Source organism: Peromyscus californicus, unplaced genomic scaffold (assembly GCF_007827085.1).
Source record: "Peromyscus californicus insignis strain IS unplaced genomic scaffold, ASM782708v3 Scaffold_7__1_contigs__length_154581171, whole genome shotgun sequence".
In the NCBI taxonomy this organism is placed as follows: Eukaryota; Metazoa; Chordata; class Mammalia; order Rodentia; family Cricetidae; genus Peromyscus; species Peromyscus californicus.
In genome coordinates this window covers 3,363,672-3,390,278 of record NW_026294595.1, presented here as the reverse complement: position 1 = coordinate 3,390,278, position 26,607 = coordinate 3,363,672, and the positions used below count along the sequence as shown (strand labels likewise).

The 26,607-nt window shown below is 54.2% G+C and overlaps 1 protein-coding gene across 13 annotated transcripts in view; it reads left to right on the top strand.

Annotated features, from left to right (window-relative positions):
• The window catches only part of Dab2ip (DAB2 interacting protein), a 182,083-nt gene that overhangs the window by 151,123 nt on the left and 4,353 nt on the right, over positions 1–26,607 (top strand). For 8 of the 13 annotated variants that reach the window (XM_052725901.1, XM_052725900.1, XM_052725896.1 and 5 more), the window contains 11 exons: positions 7,115–7,268; positions 8,306–8,404; positions 9,177–9,746; positions 12,403–12,547; positions 12,640–12,784; positions 14,880–15,116; positions 16,678–16,879; positions 18,384–18,562; positions 20,281–21,169; positions 21,816–21,968; positions 23,654–23,847. In XM_052725901.1, the coding sequence (XP_052581861.1) occupies positions 7,115–7,268; positions 8,306–8,404; positions 9,177–9,746; positions 12,403–12,547; positions 12,640–12,784; positions 14,880–15,116; positions 16,678–16,879; positions 18,384–18,562; positions 20,281–21,169; positions 21,816–21,968; positions 23,654–23,847 (2,967 nt within the window). The remainder of the gene's footprint in view (positions 1–7,114; positions 7,269–8,305; positions 8,405–9,176; positions 9,747–12,402; positions 12,548–12,639; positions 12,785–14,879; positions 15,117–16,677; positions 16,880–18,383; positions 18,563–20,280; positions 21,170–21,815; positions 21,969–23,653; positions 23,848–26,607) is intronic. The other 5 variants (XM_052725894.1, XM_052725899.1, XM_052725903.1 and 2 more) reach the window with 3 other exon arrangements.

Genomic DNA, 26,607 nt, shown 5'->3' with positions numbered 1-26,607 from the left:
TTGAAGCCCTGACTGCTTTGGCTAACACGTGTGTGTGGTGGTTGGGAGAAGGCTGTGAGGTGATGTGTATACTAGGGTAAGAACACCTGGTAGGTCCGCAGAAGGTCAGTAGCCTGTGGACACCACTGGCGCCAGGCCGCAGGCTGCTTTGTAGCCGGCTATGAGTTACCCTGTTTTGGTAGCGTTCTTTTCACAGTCTCAGTCCTGGGGGTGGGGATCCCACGGTAGTGTGAAGGCAACAGGCCAGGGCTCAGTATGTGTGTGAAGGAAAGTGTCATCCAGGTTCATAGTGACTCTGCTGGGACCCACTTCAAGTCCTGGACTGAGGGAACCCAGGCCTGAGAGGAACGAATTCCTCCAGGTTTTCTTCCCGAGAAGCTTCCCAGGCTGGCTGGCCAGGCTCTCTTCCTTTTTAGGATGGTGTTTGTCTTCCCAGGGTCCTGGGAGCCACCAGGCTGTTTTCTCCTAACCCAGTCTGGATTCCAGCTGGGCCAGGAGTGAGTACAGGCTTCAGCAGCTAGTTCTCAGGCCTGACAGGGCTGAGGAGAGATGTTCCCAACAAGGCACAGCCCAGCTTATGTCCAGCACTTGATTCCCAGGAGGTTGTGCCCTTGTCCTGACATGTTCCAGGACTGTTTCCAGAAGCAGTCCACATTGTGACAGAGCTCCAGCACTGCTGCCTGGGCCTGCCCGCTGCACAGGTAGAGAGAGGCCTGCCCGCTGCACAGGTAGAAAGAGGCCTGCCCGCTGCACAGGTATGTAGAGAGGCCTGCCCGCTGCACAGGTATGGAGAGAGGCCTGCCCGCTGCACAGGTAGAGAGAGGCCTGCCCGCTGCACAGGTAGAGAGAGGCCTGCTCACTGAGGGCAGAGCCCTGATGGGACCTGGAGAGTGTGCTGAGTTGCCACTCCAGAACTGGTACGACTTGTAGTCTTTGGGTGGGCATCAACATTGGAGACATACTTGGTTCCTATTTTTTTACCTGTCCCAGGCCTGGTGTAGAACCCCAATGCATACCTTCTTTTCCTTTAAATTAACTAAAGGGAATTCACGGCTTTTTAAAAAAAATTGAGGTATGCTAGGTGTTTGGTCAGCTAAGATGGTTGGTCCTATCCTACAGATGGAAGGAGTAAAGAAGTTGAATGGCTAGGGAATGTGAACAAAGAGCAGCTTGGGAAATGCCAGAAGGGTAGCCTAGAATTGTCTCTTGGATAAAGAGACGGGATGGTCACAGTGACTGGTGGCAGTTGCTGGCACTGGCCTCATGAGCACACCCTCTTGCGGTGTCTCATTTGACTTAAGATTGACCCCTATGAGCATGGTACCCATGCCTCCTCCGGCAGATGGAAACAGGTCTAGAGACTTGGCTGACCTAGGCACTTAGAGCTGCATCTGTTGGTGTAGAGGTTTGCGTGCCGCTGCAGCCGCCACTGATACCAAGCTCTGTCTTGTGCCCGCTGGCGTCTGTGTTATTCCCTCACATAGTGTGCCTACTCCAGGGCTCACTCTCCCCCGTACACCTTGTTACCCAGGGGTGCAGGTACTCCCCTATTTTGTGCGTTTGGGTATTTTATGTGTATGTATATCTGGGCACCACATGTGCCTGGGACCTGCAGTGGTCAGGAGAGGAAACTGGATCCTCCTGAAATTGTAATAACAGATGGTTATGAGCTGACATGTCAGTGCTGCGAATTGAGCCCAGATCCTCGGAAAGAGCAGCCAGTGTTCTTTTTTTTCTTTTTTCTTTTTTTTCTTTTTTTTTTTTTTTTTGGTTTTTCGAGACAGGATTTCTCTGTGTAGCTTTGCGCCTTTCCTGGAACTCACTTGGTAGCCCAGGCTGGCCTCGAACTCACAGAGATCCGCCTGGCTCTGCCTCCCGAGTGCTGGGATTAAAGGCGTGCGCCACCACCGCCCGGCAACAGCCAGTGTTCTTAACCACTTCATTTTTTTTTTTTTTCTTCTGAGACAGGGTTTCTCTGTGTAGCCCTGCTGTCCTTGAACTCACTCTGTAGACCAGGCTGGCCTCGAATTCACAGCGACATGCCTGCCTCTGCCTCCTGAGTGTGCCACCGCCGCCCGACAGAGCCAGTGCTCTTAACCTCTGTGGCATCTCCAGCCCTAGGTGTCTCCAGAGGTCTCCCTGCACTGCTCCTGTCCTCTCACTGTCCCATCTGGAGACAGCGGCCTGAACTGTAGGTGTCCTCTCCTGGTCCCAGCCCTGTCCTGGCCATACCCAGCAGCTTCCTCTGTCCCTTTGAGGTTTGGAGGGTGACTTTGAGCCCCTTATGCAACAATCCCACGTAAACTCACCCACCCTTAGCTGTGAGCCCACTCCCGGTCAAGTGAGCTTTTCAACTATTTCAAGTTTTGTTTTTTGTTTTGGGTCCCTCCCTCATCGAAATAATAGGGAATTTGCCTAACTTCTGTGTCTTTAACCTTTTTAGAGAAAAAGAGCAGAATTGGAAAACAGCTTGTGGGCCGATAGGGAGGCTATCAGATAAGGCTGTGCCCCAGGAGCTGGACAATGTCCCCTTGTTCCTGCGTCTGGACCTCACAATAATCTGCTGTTGGGACCCGCTCTGCCTCCAGCAGTGGTCCCCCCATGCTCATGCCTACATTTCCTGGGCCCTAGAATGAGGGCGTCACAAATGGCAGTCAGCCCTGTGGTGGCCCTTGCTCTCCCTACTGCCCAGTGGCTTCTGTGGGGTGATTGAAAGGCCAGGCTGAGGCTGGGGCAGCATTAGTAGAGTCAGCCTTGGGCTCCTGAGCTGTGGGATCTCTTGCAGTCACTTGCTACTACCAGATCTGAGGCAAGTCATTTCTCTTGCAGAGGGTGCTGTGACTCAGTCCCGACGGGGCTGATGAGAACTCGAGGAGGCAGGCAGTGTGGCATGGAATGTAGTGCGTTTGCTTGGAGGGCCAGGGACAGCTTGGGCTGGGCTTTGAAATGTTATGATTTGTTAGAAATGAAGGAAGGGTAGTGGCAGGTGTCTTGGTCATTGGCCAAAGTGATTTTTGATGAATATTTGGCCACTACCTTGGGTCCTCTGGGCTTGGTTAGCACAGGGCTCTGAGGAGGAAATGGAGTGAGCCATACTGTGTAGAAGGGCTGATTCCCTGGAATGCTGCTGTGTTCGAAGTGGGGATGGACATTGAGTCCCTCCCTTCTTCCCTGCAGGCTGATAGGCCCTGGTCAGACCAGCTCTTAGCTGAGGAATTCGGTGTAGGTCGTACTAGCCTAAGGTCGGGCTAGCCAGTGAGTAACTGGGAACTACTTCCCAGAAAGTGTGGGATTCCATTTCGTGGAATGTATGGTGAAAGGGCCTCTGGTTCCTAGAGAGCCACTATGGCGCTAGAGAACTTACTGTGTTTGAAAAGGTCTCCAAAGGACCAGGTAGATGGACTGAAACACTTCATTGAAGAGAAAAGGATCCTCGTAGGTCTCCTCTGATAAAGAGGATTAGTGTGGGGGTGGCTTCAGGGCACAGCTCTCAGGAGTCAGCCTTGGTCACCCACTTTTGGACCATCTTTGTCACTCCTGGGGACGGCCCCTTCAGCAGTGTCTGGACTCAGGAGGTCTGTCCTTGCCCTCCCTGACCCGACCTCCACCAGATGTGGTTGAACTTGGCTGCTGGGATCTTTGGGGGCTTTGACCCAAGAACTCTGAGGCTCTGAACGCTGGAGCTAAGACAGCCTAGCCTACTTACAAGGAGTAGTGTCCCTGCCCGGCAAAGGGACAACGATGTGACCAGCTAATGAGTCCCTGCTTACTCAGGAGATCTGGAAAAACCTTGGATGAAAGGGTTTGATGCTGGATGTTGAATTTGGTAGAACCAAGGCAGAGTAGTCAAATGCTGGAGGCCTGCTGAGGAGACAGGGAATCCCTGGGGTGGGGCAGCCCAGCAAGCAGGTCACAGAGCAGAGGGACTCTGGGCAGCAGCTCAGAGTGTGGACCAAGGATGGAACCTGAATCTCATGGTCTTCAGGGGACACCCTCAACCTCCATAACAGCTCAAAGGCTAGGAAATGAGTGCCCATCTTCAACCTTGTTCTTACAGCTCTCCCTCAGGGTATGCCCAGTCTTGTTCTCCACTTGGGGCAAGAATCCCTCCTTTCTCAGATAAGGAAATGGACCCAAGCAATACTTGAAGGATGGAATCTGGGCCTCAGTTTTGTGGGCTGAGGTCAGCACTGTCTAGGGGGCTTTTGAAGATTCTATGAGGTGATATATGTAATGTGGATGATGGTAGCCCAATGTTAATCCTCTCTCAGGGATGCTGGCTGTTGACTGGCTAGGGTAGACACGTGACTTGAAACCTGGGCCTGTTATAGACACATAACCCAGCTTCTTTGAGTACAGTGTAGAGTTACACAGTATTCCTGTAAGGTTGTTGGGAGATGTTCAGATCTGGGCTGTGGAGTTGATCCCTAGGTGGAGGTCCTGGCTGGAGGCATTTGCCTCCTTTAGTGTTACTTTGCCAAAAGGACTAAGGCTTTGACTCCAGTGACTACAGAGGCCAGGAAAGGAGCTAGATGGCCACGCCTTTGGCTGCTTTCCTTGCTTCACCCAACCTTGGTCAGCCAGGGCTGGAGGGTGGCAGAGGCTTTTTGTACACATCGGCCCTAGAAACTGACTGCTCATGGCAGCTGAGGGCAGGACTGCACAGATCTCCCAGTGAGAAGCCTCTGGCAGATCAAACAACTTCCTGAGCCTACCTTCCCCTTCTGTAAAGTAGCTGAGTAGATGAAGAAGCTCTTGGTAGGATTGTATGCTGCTGAACTGGCTGGGTGTCCAGCCTGTGCTGGTGGGGTCACATTTAAGATCACCTCTCACCTGGGGGTAGAGTGGCCCCAGGTGGGCGTGTTGCTTACCTCCTTTCTCCTGAAAGCTGTGCCCACTTACTGCCCCCTTGGAACCAGGGTAATCTGGGGTGCTCATCTCCTTCCCTGCCTCAGGTTCCTTGATCATTTTGCCCTGTCAGAGGCTGGAGGTGAGGAAGAAGTGACCAACTATGTGTTGAATGGAAGGCATGGTGGGGCAGAGACCTGCCACGGACCGATGGGGCAGGTGGTCCTTGGGTAGAGTGCCCAGAGGTGCTGTAGACACAAGACGGGCCTGTCTTCCTAGAGAGGTGCTTCTTAAGCTGTGAGATGGTCCTGCTGGATCTAGGACATGACTAGACAACCATTTCCCCTACTAAATTCTATTCTTCTTACCAACTATCACCACAGGCATGCCCTAGTGGGTGGCACCAGACCAGCTCCCTCTAGGCCTGCATGGGGGAAGACTGAGATTGGTGTGTGTAGGGAACCTGGAGGGCAAAGGGGTGGCAGGCTGACTCCCAGCTCAGGGGGAAGGAAGTACAGATGCATAATCCTTCGAGTCTTGCCACCACCAACCAGGGCCCTGCCACCTGGAGCAGCTAGCCAGGGAGACCTTGGAGATGCCCCCTCTGCTCCATGTCTCCCTCATGGAGCAGTCCTGGGGGGATAGCAAGCCAGCACTGCTCCACAATCACCCGTTGGGCTGGGCCAATCCAGATGCCTTAAGGACTCAGAGCTTCCCTTCAGCTCTTTCCCCAGGAATCTTCCCAGGGAGGCTCGGGCCAGCTGGAACATGTCTGGGACAGCCTGGGCAGAAGAGAGGGAGGTAAAGGTTTTACAGCCACTGGTTCCAGCCCTGATTGTTTGGGGTCTGGCCTGTTGGGCTCCTCCAGCTCTAGGTTCATTTGAGCAGGCCCTGGGTGATAAATCGTGCCTCTCACTTCTATTTCCAGCCACCAGAGGGTGACCCCAGCTCTCCAGCTCCTCCCTTTTCCTGACTGGGCTCCTCACCATTCTGGCTCCCAGCTGGGTCAGAAAGCACCCTGATTCTGCCTTGCTGTTTTAGGACCTGGCTATCAGATCAAAGGGGTGGTGGGGCTTAGCTCTCCTTAGGCCAAGTGACTTCCCTGGCACCTGAGGCAGGAGGTAACTTCCGTTGAGTTATGAAGACAGGTGGTTTGTGAGTTAGGCACTCAACTTAGAACTGCAGCGGGGTGGGGTGAGGTCTTGGAGCCAGGATTCAGGCTTGGAGAAAAGCCTGTCTAAACAGCCAAGAGAGGGCGACAAGATGGACCTGTTAGGTCCAGGACAGAAACAAATGCTCATTTTCACCGCTAGTGGGCTGCAGGAGACCAGCACGCTCTGGTCCTGGGTGGTAGGGCATGGCAGGCTGATCCAGGTGTACCCTCTGCTGTGCAGCCAGTGGGCCTCGGCCACGCTCCTCACGGCAAGGGGAGTGCTGAAGGGAGGAGCATGGATGGGTTCCTGGCCAGTCTAACCTGCCTTAGCTCCCTCCTGTTCTGCCCATCCCCTTGGAGCTCTCAGAGACCACCTTTGTACTGGGTTAGAGAGGCACTGTGAAAAGGTCGAGTGGGTCTCCTGGGGTGGCCTGGGTGACTGTTTATGCAAGGGGCTGGAGAAATGGAGACCGCTTCTTTATCTGGGGCTGCATTAAGAGGTGTATAGCGTGCCCAGTGCCAAGCCTGTCGGAGCCAGCCTGGGCCTGTCTTTACTTGGTGTCTTGTGTCAAGGCCTGAGTTGGGTTTCTCAATGACCAAAACCCATGGTATAGGAACCCCAAGCTAGTGCCAGAGTTTCTGGGTGCTGTGTAGAAAACTGAGGTCCTGCTACCCAGAGGCTCCGGGAGGTACGGCAGGATGGAACAGTGCATGAGAAAGGGCTTTGCTGGCAGTGACATTCTTGACAAGTGACCAGGACAGAGGGCAGGGAAGATAGGAAAGGCCTCGGGAGACTACAAGGTCACAGCTCTTTCTTGCGGGTTTGTGGGGCCACTGCAGAGTCAGGCCAGACCCTGCCCCAAACCCAAGTGGGCACAGCATCCTCAGCAGTGTGCTCTCTTACAGGAGTGCCTCACCCAGGCTGCAGTGTGGTGGGAAAGGGGCTGTGGCGGTCCTCCAAACCTGTCTGTTACAAGCCTGAGAGTGCAGGGTGGATGGGTTTTCTGTGGAGCAGTGGAGACAGAGGCAAGACAAGTGGACAAGGGGATGGGAGCCTGTTTGGTGCAGATATTATCAGGCCACATGTGACGTTCCTGTTGCTCCCCTCCCCAGGTCCCATCTGATGCCAAGGCTGAAGGAGTCTCGTTCACACGAGTCCCTGCTCAGCCCCAGCAGTGCAGTGGAGGCGCTGGACCTCAGCATGGAGGAGGAGGTGATCATCAAACCTGTTCATAGCAGCATCCTAGGTCAGGACTACTGCTTTGAGGTGGGTGTCTCCACAGCTCTCCTCCATGAGTGCTCTTGCCCTGTCAGGACACAGGTTCTTGGGAGCAGTCTAGAATGGTCTTATTCCTCTATTTCTAGGAAGGTTTGTACCCAGTCCTCACCACCAATAATCATGCTTTGGGGGAGCCCTCTGATAGAGAAGTGAGCCTCGTACTGACAAGCCAGTGGGGCCTAGTGTGGATCCTCTTGGCACCTGCCTCTCTCTCTGCCCCTGTATTATTCTGGGTTAAGACTCCAGGCCAAGTCAAACTGGATCTGGGCTGAGGTGTCCAGATCTGGGACCGGCCGAGACGGTTAGGGCCTGTCCCCTTGTTCTCAGCAGAGGCTGTTACAGAAGGATCATACCCTCTAGTGCCTAGATGTGGGTCTGGTTTGTTCAATAGGGCCTGCGTTGTGCTGAGAGCAGCAGGTCAGTGAGGGCAGTTCTGGCCAAATTCCCTCACCTCAGGAAAACACTAGTTTACAACTAGGAGGTGAACAGAATTGATGCCAGCAGTGAAGGTCTCAGGCCTGGCCCACCGAGAAGCTCAGCTCTTTTCTCTAGACTAGCACACGGCTACATTTCTGTGATTGTCATTGTCCCTACTGATGGGCAAAAGGAAACCTCTCCCCATCCCCAGAAGGGGTCGGTTTAGGACTAAGCCTACCCTTGCTTTTCTCCTGGGACCTGTGGTCTGCTTTTAGGGAGACTATGGGGTGACTCCAGCAGGGTACCGCGTTCTGTCTCCCTCTTAGGGAGAGAGGGCACAGTGAGGAAGCTGCTTTCCTGTTGGACAGGAGTGAGGTGGGCAGGGATGAGGAAACAGGCCAAAAAGCCTATATCAAAAGCTTGACTACTTTCTTGACTTGCTGGGGCTCATCTGGGTCCAGTGTGCCACATGTGGTTCAGAGATTTCAGGCAGCTCCTCCTTGCCTCTCATCCTGTGGCTGCTATGCAGTCATGGTGGCCTCTGCCTTTCCCTAGTGTACAGCCTGGTTGCGATCCCTTCCCCCACACCATCCTGTTTGCCCCAACAGGTGACAACATCATCGGGGAGCAAGTGCTTTTCCTGCCGGTCAGCAGCTGAACGAGACAAGTGGATGGAAAACCTGCGGCGAGCAGTGCACCCCAACAAGGTAGGCCTGTACCTGTTCCTGCTAGATCCTGAAAGATGTGGTGAAACCCAGACTGAGGGTGCAGAGGCATGACTCCTGAGTAAGGCGGGAGTGAGTGGGCCTGGAAATACTGGGCGTTGCTGAGCTATGCCTGCTGTTAGGTGCTTCTTCTAACACTACACACCGAGCAGCGTGGGCCACAGAGCTGCATTTCCCCTTTGGGAAGTCGGATCCTGTGTCCTGCCCAGATCCACTTCCTCCTAGCCAGCTGTGTGGCTCATCTGTTCTGTTCTAGCTTAGACATCCACACCCTTCTCCAGGTGGGTGCCCCTTGGTGTATCTTCTTATCTTCTACTGTCCTGGACTCTTTCTCTGGCTGGGGCCCTGACTGTCTTCCCAGGTGACTTGGGTGTAGATTGAAGCCCGATTACTGTGACATCACTGAAGAAAGAGGTCTTAGCAGCAGTCATCTCTTAACTTGCTTTAGGGACCAAAAGACTGAGACGCCCTGTAAGGGTCTAGGCATTGTGTCCACTCCTTCTCAGTCTCACTCTGAGGCAGGGCTGTTTTAGTAGTTTTCTAGAAGAACAAGCCTGGGCCCAGGTGAAATTAGGTACCTAAGGTTGGTAAACTAGCTAGTGATCAACAATGCAGACTAGATGAAGCCGTGTCCGTGGACATCTCCCCTGTCACTACCCATGCACCTCGTCTCTCAATCCCTCCCAGATCTCTGAGGACTCTGGGCTCTGGGCTGGCTAAGTAGGTAGGTAACAGCTACAATTGACCACCCCAGACCCCTCTTCTGCAGGACAACAGCCGGCGTGTGGAGCACATCTTGAAGCTATGGGTGATTGAGGCCAAGGATCTGCCGGCCAAGAAGAAATACCTGTGTGAGCTCTGCCTAGATGATGTACTGTACGCCCGTACCACGGGCAAGCTCAAGACGGACAATGTCTTCTGGGGAGAGCACTTTGAGTTCCACAACCTGCCGCCTCTGCGTACAGTCACTGTCCACCTGTACCGGGAGACGGACAAGAAGAAGAAAAAGGAACGCAACAGCTACTTGGGCCTGGTGAGCCTGCCTGCTGCCTCTGTGGCTGGGCGGCAGTTCGTGGAGAAGTGGTACCCAGTGGTGACACCCAATCCCAAGGGTGGCAAAGGCCCTGGGCCCATGATCCGAATCAAGGCACGCTACCAGACCATCACCATCTTGCCCATGGAGATGTACAAAGAATTTGCCGAGCACATCACTAACCACTATTTGGGGCTGTGTGCAGCCCTCGAGCCCATCCTCAGTGCTAAGACCAAGGAGGAGATGGCATCCGCTTTGGTGCACATCCTGCAGAGCACGGGCAAGGTCAAGGTGAGTGTCGCTCCGTTTGCGGAAAGACTACTCACAGACACTGGGCTGTCTGCCCTTTCTGGATCTCTGTTACGTAACCTGTTGCATTTTGGAGGACTTGGGGATACCCATTGCAGTCAGATGGGCTCCCTAAAATGGAGCACTGTGCCATGAGTTGGGGAGAACCTTGTACTCCACCAGTAGCAGGGCTGAGCCCCAAAGACATGGTACAGTGAGTGGCCTGGGACTGCAGAGGGGGTCTCCCCTGCTGTACTCAAGCAGGTGTGTGCCTGAGCTCTTCCAGCACTTGAGCCCAAACTCACAAACCCAGTGGGATGAGTTGACAGACACACACAACAGGTAAGCCCCCTTCATAGCGCCGGCCTCTACCCACGCCTTCATGCATTGCTTTTACATACGGGCGCATGGGTGCACATACATACATGCTGAGTGTCGACAGCCAGCCAAGGCCCTGGTGCCTTGCAGAAATAGGGATCAGAGAGCCATGCAGATAGGCTCTGCTTTACAGCTGGAGGGGCTCAGCTCCTGCGTCTGCTACCACCTTCCAAAGCCTGCTACTCCTGACAGGGGCCCAGAAAGGACACACCTCAGCTCCAACCACACCTGGTTTAGAGAACAGAATGTCTCTAGAAGACACACCATCTCTTTCCTGCCTAGCTCAATAGCACATGCCCTCCAGCCCTACCCTGTGCGGTCTCTCCAGTGACCATTCATTCTCTTTTGGGGCTTGCCACCCACAAAAAGTGGGAGAACACCTAAGCTGTACTGGCTGTCTGTATTGTAGTAGACTTCAAGCAACTGGCGAGGAGGAATGGGGGTCACCCTGAGGTAAAACCCTGAGCCCTGAGCCAAGAAGGGAACCGGGCTTGGGTGTCAGTGGGCAGAGTTCAGTGGTTTAAGACTCCATAGGCCTTTGGTCAACTCTTAGCTCTTTCTAGAGGCCCTGGCAGGGGGAGGCTATGGTTGGAAGCACCTTGTCCTCTGCATCTTGCACTGCCTGCTGGACTGACTGGTACTGTGCAGGACAGGAAGGGAGAGGGACCACCATGTTGCCAGGACCCTCCTCACCATGTGCTGCCTTCGGGCTGGCTGGCTGGGTAGACTGCCAGCTAGGCCAACTCTTGAAGTACTGCATGTTTTTTATTGTTGTTGTTTGGTTTTTAAATTTTTATTTATTCTATGTGTACAGGTGCTTTGCCTGCATCTATATCTGTGCACCACATACATGCTGCTTCCCATAGAGGTCAGGAAAAAGCATTGGCTCCCTGGGACTGGAGTTCCAGGTGGTTGTGAGCCACCACGTAGGTGCTGGGAATCCAAGCTGGGTCCTCTGAAGAGCACCGGTACTCTTAACTGCTGAGCCACCTCCAGCCCAGGGGTACTGCTTTGATTTGCTGGTGGGTAGTGGGCAGGAGAGGCCGGGGACTGAGAATTGCATCCATCACAGACCACAGAGGGCAAGTGAGAGGCTTAGCCCTTCCCTGCTGCTGTGTTCTAGCTCCTGGTCCCAAGGTTGCTGTGGCTTGGGAAGCCGATGCTGTCTGAAGCAGCCAAGAGGCATCCCAAGTAACCAATGTCTCTGGCTGTTGTCTCTGGAATAATTAGAACTGGCAGAGCATTCTTGAGCCGGGCGGAACATATGTTAAGGCGACTTGGGTAATGAGGGGTAGGCAGTCTCCCTTCCTGAGGTGGCAGCTGGACTTTGAGGGTCCCAAACCTGTGTCCTGACCCTTCCTACCCTCTGTTCAGTCCTGTTTGTCTAAGCTTTTCAAGTTCTCATCCTAGGAGCCCTCCCCGCAATGAACTCTGTATGATCGTGGAGGGATGACGGAGCCTTGGAGGCAGCACCTGGCCACAGATGGCTGTGTGGCCTTGGACAAGTTGTTTTCTGCTCTGTTCCTTGCTCTTCCTCTCCCTGCTGCTGCCCACCTCTTAGGAGCCATGTCTCATCCCAGTGCTGAGGTCTAGCGCCTGCTGCACAAGGTCAGGAAGACGGTGGCTTTGAATAGGAGCCGTGGCGGAGCTTTAGGGGTGATGGGCTCCTTACCCTTCTGCTCATTGTGTTTCTAGGATGTGATTCCAGAGAGGCCAGCTGTAGCTTCCCCTCAGACCTGCCTGTCTCTCAGCCCTTCCTTTGGTTGGCCAATCAGGCCTCTTAGATCAAGGTCTTTTTTGTCTTTTTTGTCTTTTTTTTTTTTTGGTTTTCTGAGATAGTTTCTCTGTGTAGCCCTGGCTGTCCTGGAACTCACCATGTAGACCAGGCTGGCCTTGAACTCTGAGATCCGCCTGCCTCTGCCTCCCAAGCACTGGGATTGAAGGCATGCCTACCATCACCCGTGCTTGTGCTGGGTGTCTTGCAGGCTCTGCACTGGCCGCTCCCTGATTGCTGCCACTGAGTCTCCTGTTCCGCCTCTTTGCCCTACCCTAGGTCTCAGGTGGGCTTTGGGCTTGAGAGAAAGGGAATAGCCAGCCAGTCAGGTGCCATAGTCAGAGGGAAAGGTGTGGCTGAGCTCCTCTGCAGTGTCTTCCCACAGTATCCCAATGAGCAAGCTGCCTCCAAGTCACTCTGGGGTGTCCAGCAGCCAAGGACAGTGATGGTTCTGCTGTCACATCAGCTCAGCTCAGGTTCCACTCTACTCCCCTTCTGTCTCCCTAGGACTTTCTAACAGACCTGATGATGTCAGAGGTGGATCGCTGTGGGGACAATGAGCACCTCATCTTCCGGGAGAACACATTGGCCACGAAGGCCATCGAGGAATACCTCAAACTTGTGGGCCAGAAGTACCTGCAGGATGCACTAGGTAGTTGGGGACATTACCGGGCCAGCAGGTAGCGAGGGCTGGGCAGTGCTCATCAGACCCTCACTGCCTTCTGCATGCTCACCCAACCACAGGTGAGTTCATCAAAGCTCTGTACGAGTCGGATGAAAATTGTGAAGTGGATCCAAGCAAGTGCTCAGCCGCTGACCTCCCCGAGCACCAGGGCAACCTCAAGATGTGCTGTGAGCTGGCCTTCTGCAAGATCATCAACTCCTACTGGTCAGTGCAGCCTGCCAAGGCCTCCCATCCTTTCATCTGGGCCATCCTCTTTTCTGTCAGGTTCTCCCCCACCCCCTAACCCCCTGGGCCAAAAATCTGACTCTGCTGAGTTGCTGGATTGCCAGGTTTTGAGTTCTTAAGTATAGGAAAGCATTCTAGAATATCTGTAAGAGAGGTGTGTCTGTGTGTGTGTGTTGGAAGGAACCTGGAAATGTCAGTCTGTCTGCAACTCTGGTGAGCACCGTGTACAGGTAGAGGCCAGTGTCAGCGCACTGGTGCACATGGAGATAGAGCCCTGGTGTCCCGGCACCTGCTGCCTAGGCTCCTCACCTGTCTGTGCCTGGAGGTTATCACACTTGAACCTGTTGAGCAGGGCTATGTGTGAATGCCTAAGCACCAGCTAGGCCTCCAGCTTGGACTAGGGAACAGAGATAAAGGGGTGACTTTTCGGTAGGAGTGGGCTACTCACGTTGGGGCCATGGTTGGGGCTGGGATTCATCCCTGGAAAACTCCATGCCATGCCGGGGACGGAGACTTCAGTTTCCTGGGCACGTGCTCACTCCTGAGGTGCGGGAGAAGACTGGTTGGCCTGGTGCTAAGCCTAGCTGTGGTTAGAGTATGTGGGACTGACTATCTCTGTGGGCCTTGCTGCCAGCCTGGGTTTGTTTGTTGGGTTTGTTTTCACACTGGAGAAGCTACCACCTCAGGCCAGCCTGATGTTCACCCTGGCCACGCCACTATGAAGCCGTACCTCCTCCGTTTGTTTGGTGCTCCCCTTGCGCCTTCCCGGGTGACTCTGCATCCTTCCCTGAGGCTTTAGACCTGCCCCTCTGTGACCATTCATGTGACTTAATCTTCTGTGCCCTTGCAGCCAGGAGCACTCGAGGGTCCACCAGCTCAGAGGTGTTTACTATTCCCAAAGGCCAGGCAGAGGCAGGCTTGCTGGGTGGGCAGTGGCCTTGGGCAGGGGGTGGTGGCCAATCCTGGGGTGGGTACTCATTTGCCCAGGTCCCTCAGCCTGTGCTGCCCAAGATGCTTTCATGGGGTAAGGAGACAACTGGAGAGCCTTGAGCACCCTCAGAATACACTGCCGTCTCCTTGCTGAGCTGGGTTCTCAGCCTCTGCCCTCCGTCCCACAGGGAAGACATTGTATGACTAGGAGTTTCCATTTCTTCTCTCCTGGACAAGTCTGTCAGTAGACACCCCCTGGCTCAAGCACCAGGCCTGTGCCCGTTTCTCTAGGCAGCCTTGCTGGTTCAGCCTCATTCGTTGCCATAAGCCCTATGGGGAGGCTGTAGGCTTGAAAGGCAGTGGGGGTGGGGACCATGACAGGCCGATAAGTCTAAAGGGGGCTCTGAGAGCCTGGATAGGCCTCCGCTCAATTTAAAGGACCCAAAAGTGAAACCCAGGAAAACACAGGGTCTTGGTCAGGAACCTAGTTCTGGGCTCAGGACAGAGCCAGCAGTAGATTAGGTCCAGGGGCGCTGGGGTCCCCAGGGTGGAAAGGAAGGAAAGCCACCTAAAGACAGGTGGGTCAGGGTACTCAGTGGAGCCAAGAATCCTGTTTTCGTGCCTTCTTACTGTTACCAGGGGGAGGTTTATTTCTCTCCTCTCTAGACCTTGACAGGCTGTGTTCTCACCCAGCTGAGGGTACGCCCCCCTCAGTCATCATGAGCTCTGGGAAACCTGTCCCTATGACATCATTCGGGCAGAGGGAATGAGTCTTGGGAGCCAGAGACGGGAGCCAAAGGAATAGCAGTTTCGCTGGCCTGTGGCTTTCCTCATGCCTTCAGACCAGAAGCCTGTTGTTGGGGTGGGAAAATGTGTTTCCCCTGGGAAAGATGAGCCTGGCACAGAGCCAGTTCCGCCAGCCTCAGCACTTGGCCCCCTTGGGCCCTCCCCCAGGAGCCCACCCTCTGTGGAGTTGTCTTCTGCCTGGTGAGCAGCCTCCCTGCCCAGTGACATCTGCCTAGTAGATGGCCCTGAGCTCCTGCCACGCCAGCGCGGAGATGGATCGGAACTCAGGGTTCCGTGTGACTCAGAACCAGATCGGGCCCTGGGCCCCTACCTGACCCCCAGGTCTGTCCCTACTCAGTGTCTTCCCACGGGAGCTTAAAGAGGTGTTCGCCTCCTGGCGGCAGGAGTGTGGCAGCCGTGGCCGGCCAGACATCAGCGAGCGGCTCATCAGCGCCTCCCTCTTCCTGCGCTTCCTGTGCCCTGCTATCATGTCGCCCTCGCTCTTCCACCTCCTTCAGGAGTACCCCGACGACCGCACCGCTCGCACCCTCACGCTCATCGCCAAAGTCACGCAGAACCTGGCCAACTTCGCCAAGTGAGTGTGCTGCTCCTGTGGGATGGTCTGTACCTGACCCAGGCTGGTGCGGCAGGCCTGGCCTTTGACCCTTCCAGTCTCCCCACTGCCACTTACTTCAGAACAAAGCCTCCTCCACACCCAGCCTCCCAAATAAAGCACATGCCATTTTGGTATGCTTCCTTGGATTTCAAAGGTGGGAAGACAAGATATTTTCTCCTTCTGCTTTTTTGAATTAACATATTATCATAACATGCCATGAGGATTCGCCTGTTTCTTTTAAGCCCAAGTTCCACTTTGCAATGAATGGCTGATTTCCTGAGTAGCTGGGCACTTGGGTTAATGCTACCAGGATGATTGCCTAAAGCACTTCTGGTGTTTGGGGCTGCATTTTTTTAATTAGATTTTTTTTTTTATTTTATGTGTGAGCGTTTTGTATGTCTGTATGCCACTGTATACCAAATACTTGGTTTTGCAGAGGTCAGAAAAGGGCATCGGGTCCCTGGAACTGAATTAGGGATGATTATGAACCACCATGTGGGTGCTGGGAATTGAGCCTGGGTCCTCTGCAAGAGCAGCATGTACTTTCAACCACTGAGCCCCCTCTCCAGCCCCCATGGCCGCCATTTTAGAGAGTGTAAGTAGGAGTGTCGGCAGACTGGGCAATCTTGTTACTGATTCCCAGTTGTAGATTGAACGTTTTTTCAGGGCTCTCTGTGCTGGGCCCTGACTGTACAGAGATGAGTCAGCCCTGGCCCCATGCCTCAAGAGCGTAGCACTTCAGCTCGGGTGACATATGCAGTAGATAGAAGAATGGGGACCAAGACACATGGCCAGAGTCTCAGGTAAGCCGCAGAGGCTGCCGTGATGGTAAGGGCCTGGCCCCAGAGGAATCTCGAGCATCAAGACAAAGCCAGGAGAGACAGGAAACGACAATTCAGGCGGGCTGCAGGGACCCAAGGCCACATGTGCAGAGAGGCACCACTCAACACAGCACTCACCACAGACTCTTGTGGATTCTGAAAAGGATCTACACTGAGCGGGCAGTGAGTGCTAAGGAGAGACGCCAAGGGAAACTATACCCATGCCTGAGGTGAAAAATGACAGAGGCACTGGGAAGAGGAGGCAGTGGCTGCTAGGGACAACATTAGGTGACTAGAAGATCAAGTCAGCAGGCCTTGTCATTTGGAGATGAAGAAGAGGAGGAGTTGACAACTGCCATGCCTCTGGCTTGTTGTCCGTTGGACAATGGTGTTTTCACTTGAGATAGGGAACTCGGGAGGAGAGCACTGGACTTGGGGTACCCCGATAGCTCGGAAAGCTCGGTAGAGACCTAGGCCAAGGGTGGATCTGAGAGTTACCTATGTACCAGGCTTTTCAATCTTTTCTTGAGGCAGGGGCCCATAAGGGGCAGTATGTAGGGAGAACATGGAACATTCTAGTGACTTGAGAAAAGGGTAGAGTGGTCTTGGCCTTGGGAAGAGGGCCCTGGTCTTGAATGGCAACAGCCATGGTAGGGAGGAAGGGAGGTGGGACCTGACTCAGATAAGGGACACTCACCTTGACTGCCCTTTGCATCCAGGTTTGGCAGCAAGGAGGAGTACATGTCATTCATGAACCAGTTCCTGGAGCACGAGTGGACCAACATGCAGCGCTTCCTGCTGGAGATCTCCAACCCTGAGACCCTCTCCAACACAGCAGGCTTCGAGGGCTACATAGACCTGGGCCGGGAGCTCTCCAGCCTGCACTCCCTGCTCTGGGAGGCGGTCAGCCAGCTTGAGCAGGTGCCTGTTGCCTGGGCTAGATGGTGCAGCTCCGGGTCAGATGGTCACTGCATGACAGTAGATCCTCTGTCGCAGGGATCTCGGTGGATGAGTGCCACGTTAACTCCTCAGCTCTGGTGGCCAAGTACCACATATGAATGCTTACCCCTTACCTCGGGGGTATGAGAAATGGGCCTGACTTGGTTGCTTTACTGAAAATGCCCTTGCTCTTAGTTTTGTAGCCACTGAGCAGGAAAAGACACTCCAAGGATCCTGTCCCTTCATGTGTTAGATTGGAATTTGGAAACCCCTATAGAGCTAAGGCTTGTAGCTCAGTGGTCGGGTGCTGATCTAGCATGCACAAGGCCCTGAGTTTGGTCCCTAATTCGGGAAAAAAGAAATGAAGAAGAAAAGGCGTTTTAGAATTGCCATCGACTGTCAGCAGACAAGATTAATGTCTGTGTACCTGACATTGCTTCCGTCACTTGGCCCAAGCAGCCCTTCTCTGGCTTGGGAGGTTTGCTGATTCCCCCAGTGGCTGCAGCCCACAGTGAGCCTGCCAGGGTCCACTTTTTAACTGACCATGCTTTCCAGAACTCTAGGGATCACTTTACAAAAGTAATGATTGCTGACCCCGAGCTGGAAGGCCCCTGCCTCTTGTCCCATCCTAGAAGGGACTACTCAGTGTGCTTTGCCATGCTGTCTTGTAGACATGTTTTCACACTCAGGCACGAGCTCATAGGGATCTCTGTTTTGCAGATTGTTTTCAAGTGAGAACTTAACTGTACATGGTCCTTGTACCCCTCGTGCACTCTGTGGGTGTCTTCCTACACAACATTATCCAGCACCGGCTCTGGCCTTTAGTGTAGCAGAGTAGCCTGCAGTGAGAACACCGTTAACCTCGCCAGTCCGCACTGATGGGCGCCAGCCCCTCCCGCCTCTCACCGGCACTCTTGCTGTTGAAATTGCGGGGAAGCTGTTTTGCTCATGGCTTCCTCCCTCCTCCTAGTCCTGAGGCAGGGTGCCAGTCACTGTCCTGTGGGCCTCACGGCCAGGCAGGAAGTCCAGAAAATGATCAGTGTTGTCACAGAAGTGATAGAGTGTGACAAGAATGTGAAATGGGACTGTTGCCTCCAGAACTCTGCCGCAGGGATTGCGGGTTCTTCCATGTGTGCCTTTCCACTCCCTTCAGCTCAGCCAGGTCCTCGGCACCACATCCGTGCTGTGACAGGGGGGATCCGAAGGGCCCAGGCGCTGTCCTGTCTTAGGCCAGCACCCTCTGTGTCTGGCTTGTATCTACAGGCTCAGATGTAGGGAGTCAAGTCCACCCCCTGGTAAAGAGGCTACCACACATGCCTCTTGGATAGGGAGGTAGAGAGTGAAAAATGCCAAGCCAGTATTGGGGAGCTATAACAAGGCAGATTCGTAGCACCTTCCCAGATGTGCTGGGTCTGATTGGTGGGGAGCAGGGCTCTGCATTTCTGTGGTTCCAGTAGGTGACAACTGCCTTTCTCCATTTTTGCAGAGCATTGTGTCCAAACTGGGACCCCTGCCTCGGATCCTGAGGGATGTCCACACAGCACTGAGCACTCCGGGCAGTGGGCAGCTCCCTGGCACCAATGACCTGGCCTCCACGCCAGGCTCTGGCAGCAGCAGCATCTCAGCTGGGCTGCAGAAGATGGTGATTGAGAATGATCTCTCTGGGTAAGAGCTGCCAGGTGTGCGGGGTGGGGTGGGGTGGGGTGGGGTGGGGTGTGCATGCAGACTAGGCACAGGCCAGCTGCATGTCAGCGGAAAGAAATGATGCCCACATGAACACTTACAACTAGCCTACCAACCCAGTGTGTGGGGGGCAGGCTTCTCAGGGGAGGTAGGTGGTACTAGTAGAGCGTTTATGCTTTGTGGGAAAGATGCATCTCTGCTTCTGGGAAACTATCTTGGGTTCAAGGTTGATCACAAGCAGAGAGCCAAGAAAGCCTGTGTTTAAGGATGACTATTGACTCCGATTCCCTGAGATGTTTCCATAGGACCTGTGCTTGTTAAAAATACCCCTTGCTGGGTGTGGTGGCACACACCTTTAATGCCAGTACTTGGGAGGCAAAGGCAGGCGGATCACTATGAGTTTGAGGCCAGCCTGGTCTACAGAGTGAGTTCTGGGACAGCCAGAACTATGTAGAGACCCTGTCTCTAAATAAATAAACATCCATTATTGTATCTCTGGGGCTTTAGAAAATTGGCTTTGAGGTTCCTAGCCCCAGCTTCCCTGAGCCCTGAGCCCTGGATACAGTTACTCTGTGAACCTCAAAGAGGAGAAAGGGGGTGTTTTGTTAAGAAGTGTGTGGAGTTGGTCAGACTGTGTGCCCCACTCCCTGCCAAGGCGTGGGAGCAGCTCATGAGGAAGGCTGGAGTGCAGAGCAGAAGACTCTGGGAGTCGCAGCCTCAGCTCTGAGCAAGTGGAGACAGAGAGCCAGGCCTGGTGGGTGTGGCTTGAGGAGGAGTGTGACCTCAGGCTCTGCTCTTAACCTGCCAAGTGGGGAAAAGTCTCCAGGCTGGACTGGAGTTCAGGTGGCAGCAGCCTGACGTGCGGGTGCCAAGGAGACCTGCCCCCGGCACGCACATGCTGCCCAGACTTGTGTTTTCTCTTGCTTGGTCCACTACTGTTACACAGTCCTGCTGATTTTGGCCACACCAGGTTCCCACGTCCCTGCTGCTGCTCACCCACTCAGAGCCTGTTTGCTTTGCACACCCTTCCATGGCCCACCTGATCCCTACCGCTGTGCTTGGTGTCTGGGCAAGGTCCAAGGTCAAGCTGCAGACAGGGTTGGAGTGAGGAAGCAGTCAAGCCCTTGTAGACTGAGGGAGGCTGTAGCATGCAGCGCCGATTCAGACCTGCTTGCCTCGTGCCCTTGACAGCTCTTCAGATACCCTGGGTTTGCCAGGAATGGCAACCCCCGCCTGCCACTCAAGGAGAGTGGCATCAGGAGGTGGGGCAGGGTAGGTTCACCAGGCCCCACTAGAGTTACAGGCTGACTCGGAACAGGAGAGGAGGCAGGAGAAGCCCCAATAACTTTGAAAACGGTGCTTACAATCAGAACCCAGGGATAGCAGAGAGCCTCCAAGCTTTGGGCCCAGGTTTAAAACTATGGGGCACTTTTAGATCCCGGCAGCCATCGTCCCAAGATTGCACCTAAAGGGAAAGTTCTGCCCAACTGCCTGGCCTAAAACTAGCAGAGCTGGTCCCTGAAGAGAAGTTCCGTCAGAACAGTCACCTCGCCAGTGACCCTCCTGCCACCCAGCTGTGTCCATAGCCCTGGCTCAAGCTGCCAGGCCCAACAAGTGGTGATGCTGTTGGTTTGGACACACGAGGCTGGACTCATGGTTCTTTTCCCCTTCTTTCCCTGTGTGTGCTTGTCTCCCTGCAGTCTGATAGATTTCACCCGGTTACCGTCTCCAACCCCCGAAAACAAGGACTTGTTTTTTGTCACAAGGTCCTCCGGGGTCCAGCCCTCACCTGCCCGTAGCTCGAGCTACTCAGAAGCCAATGAGCCTGACCTACAGATGGCCAACGGCAGCAAGAGCCTGTCCATGGTAGACCTCCAGGACGCCCGCACACTGGATGGGGAGGCAGGTTCCCCAGTGGGCCCTGACGCCCTCCCTGCTGACGGGCAGGTGCCTGCAACTCAGCTGGTAGCTGGGTGGCCAGCACGGGCAGCCCCAGTGAGCCTGGCAGGGTTGGCCACAGTGCGGAGGGCAGTGCCAACACCGAGCACTCCGGGCGCCTCGGAGGGTGCGCCAGGCCGGCCCCAGTTGCTGGCTCCGCTGTCCTTCCAGAACCCTGTGTACCAGATGGCGGCTGGCCTGCCGCTGTCGCCCCGAGGCCTTGGTGACTCAGGCTCTGAGGGCCACAGCTCCCTGAGCTCTCACAGCAACAGTGAGGAGCTAGCTGCTGCTGCCAAACTGGGAAGTTTCAGCACTACTGCAGAGGAGCTGGTGCGGCGGCCTGGGGAGCTGGCGCGGCGGCAGATGTCACTGACTGAGAAGGGGGGGCAGCCCACGGTGCCAAGGCAAAACAGTGCTGGTCCCCAGCGAAGGATTGACCAGCCGCCGCCGCCGCCACCACCACCACCTCCTGCGCCCCGCGGCAGAACACCTCCTACCTTGCTGAGCACCCTACAGTACCCGCGACCCTCAAGTGGAACCCTGGCATCAGCATCGCCTGACTGGGCCGGCCCTGGCACCCGGCTGCGCCAACAGTCCTCCTCCTCCAAGGGAGACAGCCCTGAGCTAAAGCCCCGTGCCATGCACAAGCAGGTCAGCACTGTGGGCAGGCGTCTTCAGTCGGGGGCACACCCATGTCATGCTCTTCCTTGGTCATTCCGCCTCACTTGCACCCAGCTGTCATCCCATGCTGAGGGCCTGTCCCGCCGCATCCACTTGGCCCACCCTATGCGCTCCTTTTTCTGGCAGTTGGGACCTACAGGGCTTTAAGGAATGCCAGGCTCCTTTACCAGTTCCCTAGGGATAGACTGCGTCAGGAAATGAGGAATGTTTCTGTTCTCTCTCCATGCTTAGTCAAGTTCTCGCCCAGACCCCAGGCCCACCTGTCCTGCTCTGACCCCACTTCCTGAAGCACTGACAGGCTGAAGCTACCCCTGGCCATAACTATCAGGAGGGTGGCCCATCCCTTCCACCCAGGGGCTTCAGCAAGACAGGTTGGTGGCAGTAGGTTGACCACCCCTCAGCCGGGCTGCCACAGCCCCTGACAGGAGCAGGATACAGTGCTCTGAGCCCACCTGGGCTTTCTGCTGGCTCTGCCTCTGTCTAGAAGGTTGATGTCCTTGAAGAAACACTCAGGCAACTGAGGTCCTCTCCCTTCCCACCTGTGGCTCCCTAGTGACTGTCCCTGCCCCGCCCCCTCTGCCTCTCCACAGCCCCTCACAGCTGTGTTTCATTGTAGGGCCCTTCTCCCGTGAGCCCCAATGCCCTGGACCGTACAGCTGCTTGGCTATTGACCATGAACGCGCAGCTGTTAGAAGACGAGGGCCTGGGCCCAGATCCCCCCCACAGGGATAGGCTAAGGAGTAAGGAGGAGCTCAGCCAAGCAGAGAAGGTAAAGCTGGGCTGGGTGGAGGGCGGGCTGCCTCCACCGGTGCGGGAGTGGGGTGTCTCCAGAGAGCCTTAGTGGGGTGCTACTGCTTGTCCCAGTCCTTGATTGCCCCTGCCCGTGTGGAGACTGAGTCACAGAACTCGGAGGAGAGCAGCAAGGACTTAGCTTGGGGCCAAGGTTCCCATTACAGGCTGGCTGCACATCAGTTACCTGGAGAGGGCTTGGGTACAGTCTTGGGACACAGGGGTCAGAACTTGAAGAAGGCCCCTTGCTGCTGGGCATTTAAGGAGCTGAGGCTTGGAAACAAGATGTCAGAGGGGCTGCTAGAGACTCTTGGAGAGCTTTGGGAATGAGGAGCCAGAGGCAGGGGTCCCGTGACAACTCTGAGAACCACACGGGCTCCTTGCCCTGGGTTTAGGGACTTAGCTCTCCTGCCTAGGGCTTAGGGGGGAATAGCAGTTACCAAGATAAGGGATGAGGCTACATTGCCAGTGGCTCTGCCCTTTTACCCAGGGGGAAAGTAAGTTCTAGAAGTTCCAGATCTCACCCCACCATACATCTAGTGTTTCTGGGGCAATAGTGTGCTTTGACTGCCCTCCCAAGTCTTTAGTAATCCTGGCAGCTGCCCTGGATCCATGGGTGGGCCTTACCTTTCCCTGGATAACAGACTCCAGGGAGATGGAAGAGCCAGAGAAAGACCCCATAGGCAGATCCCTTCCCTTGCTGTTCTCTTGGTATCGAGTACCCTCGGCTCTGGAGTCCTAGACAGCCTGTTGAGCCTCATGTGCAAGGGCCCCTTGTTCAGGGTGGCAATGTGCCTCCTCCCCTACTTCAAGGGGGTCCATCTTCATGCTGCATTTGCTACCTGCCACCACCCCCTTGGTTCACTGCATCCGCCTGCTTTCCCCCAGTATGTGAAAGGAACCTGGGGACATGGAACATGGTGCTCCCAGAGCCATGGTTAGGAGAGCAAGGAGGCCTAGCCTCCCTGCACGCTCCCTGCTTCCTGCCTTCTCCCCAGAGGCTGAGTCACATCTGGAGATCCCAGTATACCTTGTTTTTCCTCCCTCTCCCTTTCTCTCCTGTCTGTCCTGCCGGCCCATTCCTGTGGTGGTCTGGTCAGGTAGAGGCTGGGAGGCTGGGATCTCATCTGGTTGAGTAGTTGCTTCTCATGGGACTTGTCTGAGCCTCCCTGTCCCTCCTGTGTTGCCGCCTACCTCTCAGGGTGCTGTCAGGTGTCCTTCCTATATCTCAGGGCTTCCTATAAAAGGTTACAGGACTGGAGAGATGACTGAGCAGCTCAGTTCCCAGCACCCCCGTGATGGCTAACAGCCATCTGGAATTCCAGTTCCAGGAGATCTGACACCCTCTTCTAAACCCCTCAGGCATACAAGTGATGCATATACCTACATACAGGCAAAACACTCGTGCATTTAAAAAAATCTAAAAAGAGGTTTAAAGAAGAAAGTTCAAAGTTAAAACTTCACCCTTTGCGGCTGGGTTGACTCTTCACCTGCTCCTGACTGCACAGGTTGGACAGACCTTGGGCAGCCACGGGCTGGAGTCTCATCACAGTTGCTGGGCTGGCTATTCCCTGCTAGACCCTTCCTACCCTGCACCGTGCTCAGGCTGATGAGGCTGTGTCTCTGTCCTGGGTGCTGGCCCGTGGCTTGCTGCCCTTCTGGCAGGACCTGGCAGTGTTGCAAGACAAGCTTCGGATCTCCACCAAGAAGCTGGAGGAATACGAGACCCTGTTCAAGTGCCAGGAGGAGACGACGCAGAAGTTGGTTCTGGAGTACCAGGCGCGGCTGGAAGAGGGGGAGGAGCGGCTCCGGCGGCAGCAGGAGGACAAGGACATCCAGATGAAGGGCATCATCAGCAGGTGAGGGCCTCCCACTGGTCCGCAGAGGCATCTGAGGGGCAGGTGGGAGCACAGGGCAAAGGAGCTGGGTTATACTGCCAAGCTCTAGGGGGAGTTTGAAAGCTGGATTTGAGATGCTACACAAGACACCAAAGAAGCTATTGAAGTCAGGGAGAGGAACAGCACATCTGGGAGTGTGTCTGGGTGCCCATGGGGTCAGGAGCAGTTTGGGTGGGGAAGAGAGAGGTGGCTGTGCCAACTTGGAGTCTGTTGGGTCTCTCTAGTACCTGGCTTGTCTAAAGACTTTCTGAGGTTAGTTGGTTCTGGTAGCTAGTTCTCCTCCCTGTCTCTGCCCAGGGACAGGGTGGGCGTGCCAGCTTTGGTGTCTGCACACAGGCAGTGCACACATTGCAGAGTCCCGGTCCTAGAGCGTCCTACCTCCCAGTGACAGCAGGTGTAAGAGTGTGGGCTTAGAGCCTGATCATCTGCTGAGGCCCTGGACTGAGCAGGTGAGGTAGGCGGGGAACTCCCCCGTAACCTTCTGTTGTCCAGCGTGACCCTCCCCGGATCCCCTGGCCTGCCTTCCTAGTGTTTGTTCTGTACTTCTGTCCATCACAGGGGATGAGCAGAGCGGAGGTGGCTAACCACTGCACAGACTGCACAGCCCTCTCTGCCCTGGCTTCCCTGGTGCCTAGCCATCTCTCCTTCCCTGGGACTGTGAATGCAAACGCTACCAGGACAGCTGGGTCTAATACGGCGGCCTTGCTGGTCCTCTGCCTCCCTTCTTACGTTCTATCAGTTTCTGAGAGAGCAGTATTGAGCTGTCTGATCGTGGTTCTTCTGTTTGTTTGTTTGTTTTCTGTTTGTTTTTGACTTTCTAGTCTTGGATGAGTGTTCTTTTAGAATTATTATGTACCACTAACAAACCAACTGGGTATTTTGTTTTTGTTTTGTTTGTTTTTTGGAGACAGGGTTTCTCTGTGTAGCCTTGGCTGTCCTAGACCTAGCTCTGTAGACCAGGCTGACCTTAAACTCCCAGACATCCACCTGCCTCTGCCTCCCAAGTGCTGGGATCAAAGGTGTGCACCACCACCACCGCCCGCCAAACTGACCTTTCTAATTATAATCTTTTTCCATCATATTTCTAATGTAGCCACTGTAACTTTCTTTGACTGGTGTTAGCATATCATTTTCTGTCCTATATATTTTCAAGTCATCATTCAGTCCGTTTACACTTCTATGACAAAATACCTCCATTGGGTGATTATACACAAGAGGAATGTACTGCTCACAGTTCTGAAGGTTGCCGTGTCCAAGATCAAGGTATCAGCAGATTGAGTATAGCTCTCCTTTATAGACGATGCTTAGTGCTGTGTCCTTAGAGGCAAGCTCCCTCCAGCTTCTTTGGTAAGGGCACTAACCCTGCTCCTGAGGGCAAAAATGCCTCATGACCCAATCACTTCCCGGAGGACAGCTAGTGACATGGCAGGGGTTAAGTTTCAGTGTACACATTTGGGTGTGGACACAAACTTCAGACTCTAACACCAATCTTTGTGCATAGAGTTCATTTTATAGGTTCCTTATTGTTGGCTCTTTTTATTATCTAGCAATTTCTTCCTTTTAATTGGAGTGTTTAAGCCATTTACTTTTAATGTAATTATCAATGTAATTATTTTTAAGCCTGTTACCTCTGGCTGGTTTCCTGTTTGTAACATTAGCATTTCTTTCTTTCTTCTTGTCTTCCTTGGACTGTATCTTTTGACCCATAGCACCTCCCTGGTTGGCTTGTACGCTGTATCTCCCTGATGCTTTGGATATTCGTTGACAAGTTTTCCTCAAAGGGCAGATACTAAGTGTGCCAGGCTTCGCAGCCCACATGATTAACGGCAGAACTATGTGATGTGAAGGTTTATAGAAGGAGGGGAACGTTGTCCTGTCTTTGTTTTTCTATGTTTTTCTGCTTTTTCTCTAGCTGTTTGTAAGTTCTCTCTCTTAGGCTAGAGCTGTGCTCATTGTTAGAATGCTTGCCTGGCATGCACAGGCCCTCAGGTAGAACCTTAACACCACAAATTTTTAAAATGTATTTACTATTGGGGCGGGGCATGTATGTGTGTGTCCAGTTTTGCCACCATGTATATGTGGGTGTGTAGGTGTGTAGGGGTGTGTGTAGGGGTGTGTGTGTGTGTGTGTGTGTGTGTGTGTGTAGGTGTTTACGGTGTGGGTGTGTAGATATGTGTGTTTGGGTGTGTATGTAGGTGTGTAGGGTGTGGGTGTAAGTGGATGGGGGTGTGGGTGTGTCTGGATGGGGGGGTGGGGGTTAGAGGACAGCGTCCAGAAGGCCTCTCTTCACTGTGGGTTCTGGAGATTTAGCTCAGGCATTAAGCTTGTGTGGCAGTGCCCCTGAGCCACCTGACCCTCCCAATGCTTCTTTCATTAAATGTTGTCAACACTTCGATTTTGCAGTCTTGACTAGACCATGCCTAGTATGGTTTTCTTTGTGTTTCTTGGTGTTGTTGTTTTTAGATCTGTAGGGGTGTGGCCCTGCTTCCTAGTTCTTTCTCTGTGACTCCTGCCACCGGCGATTTTCATAGATACTCGTCCTCCCTCTCCCAGAGCTGAAGACCAAACACAGGGCCTTGTGCTTGCTAGGCAAGAACTCTACCACTGAGCTAAGTCCCCAACCCCCCCCCCCTTACTTTATTTTATACATTGGTGATTTGTCTGATGCCCAAGGAAGTCAGATGAAGGTGTTGGATCTCCTGACCTGGAGTTAAGGTGCTT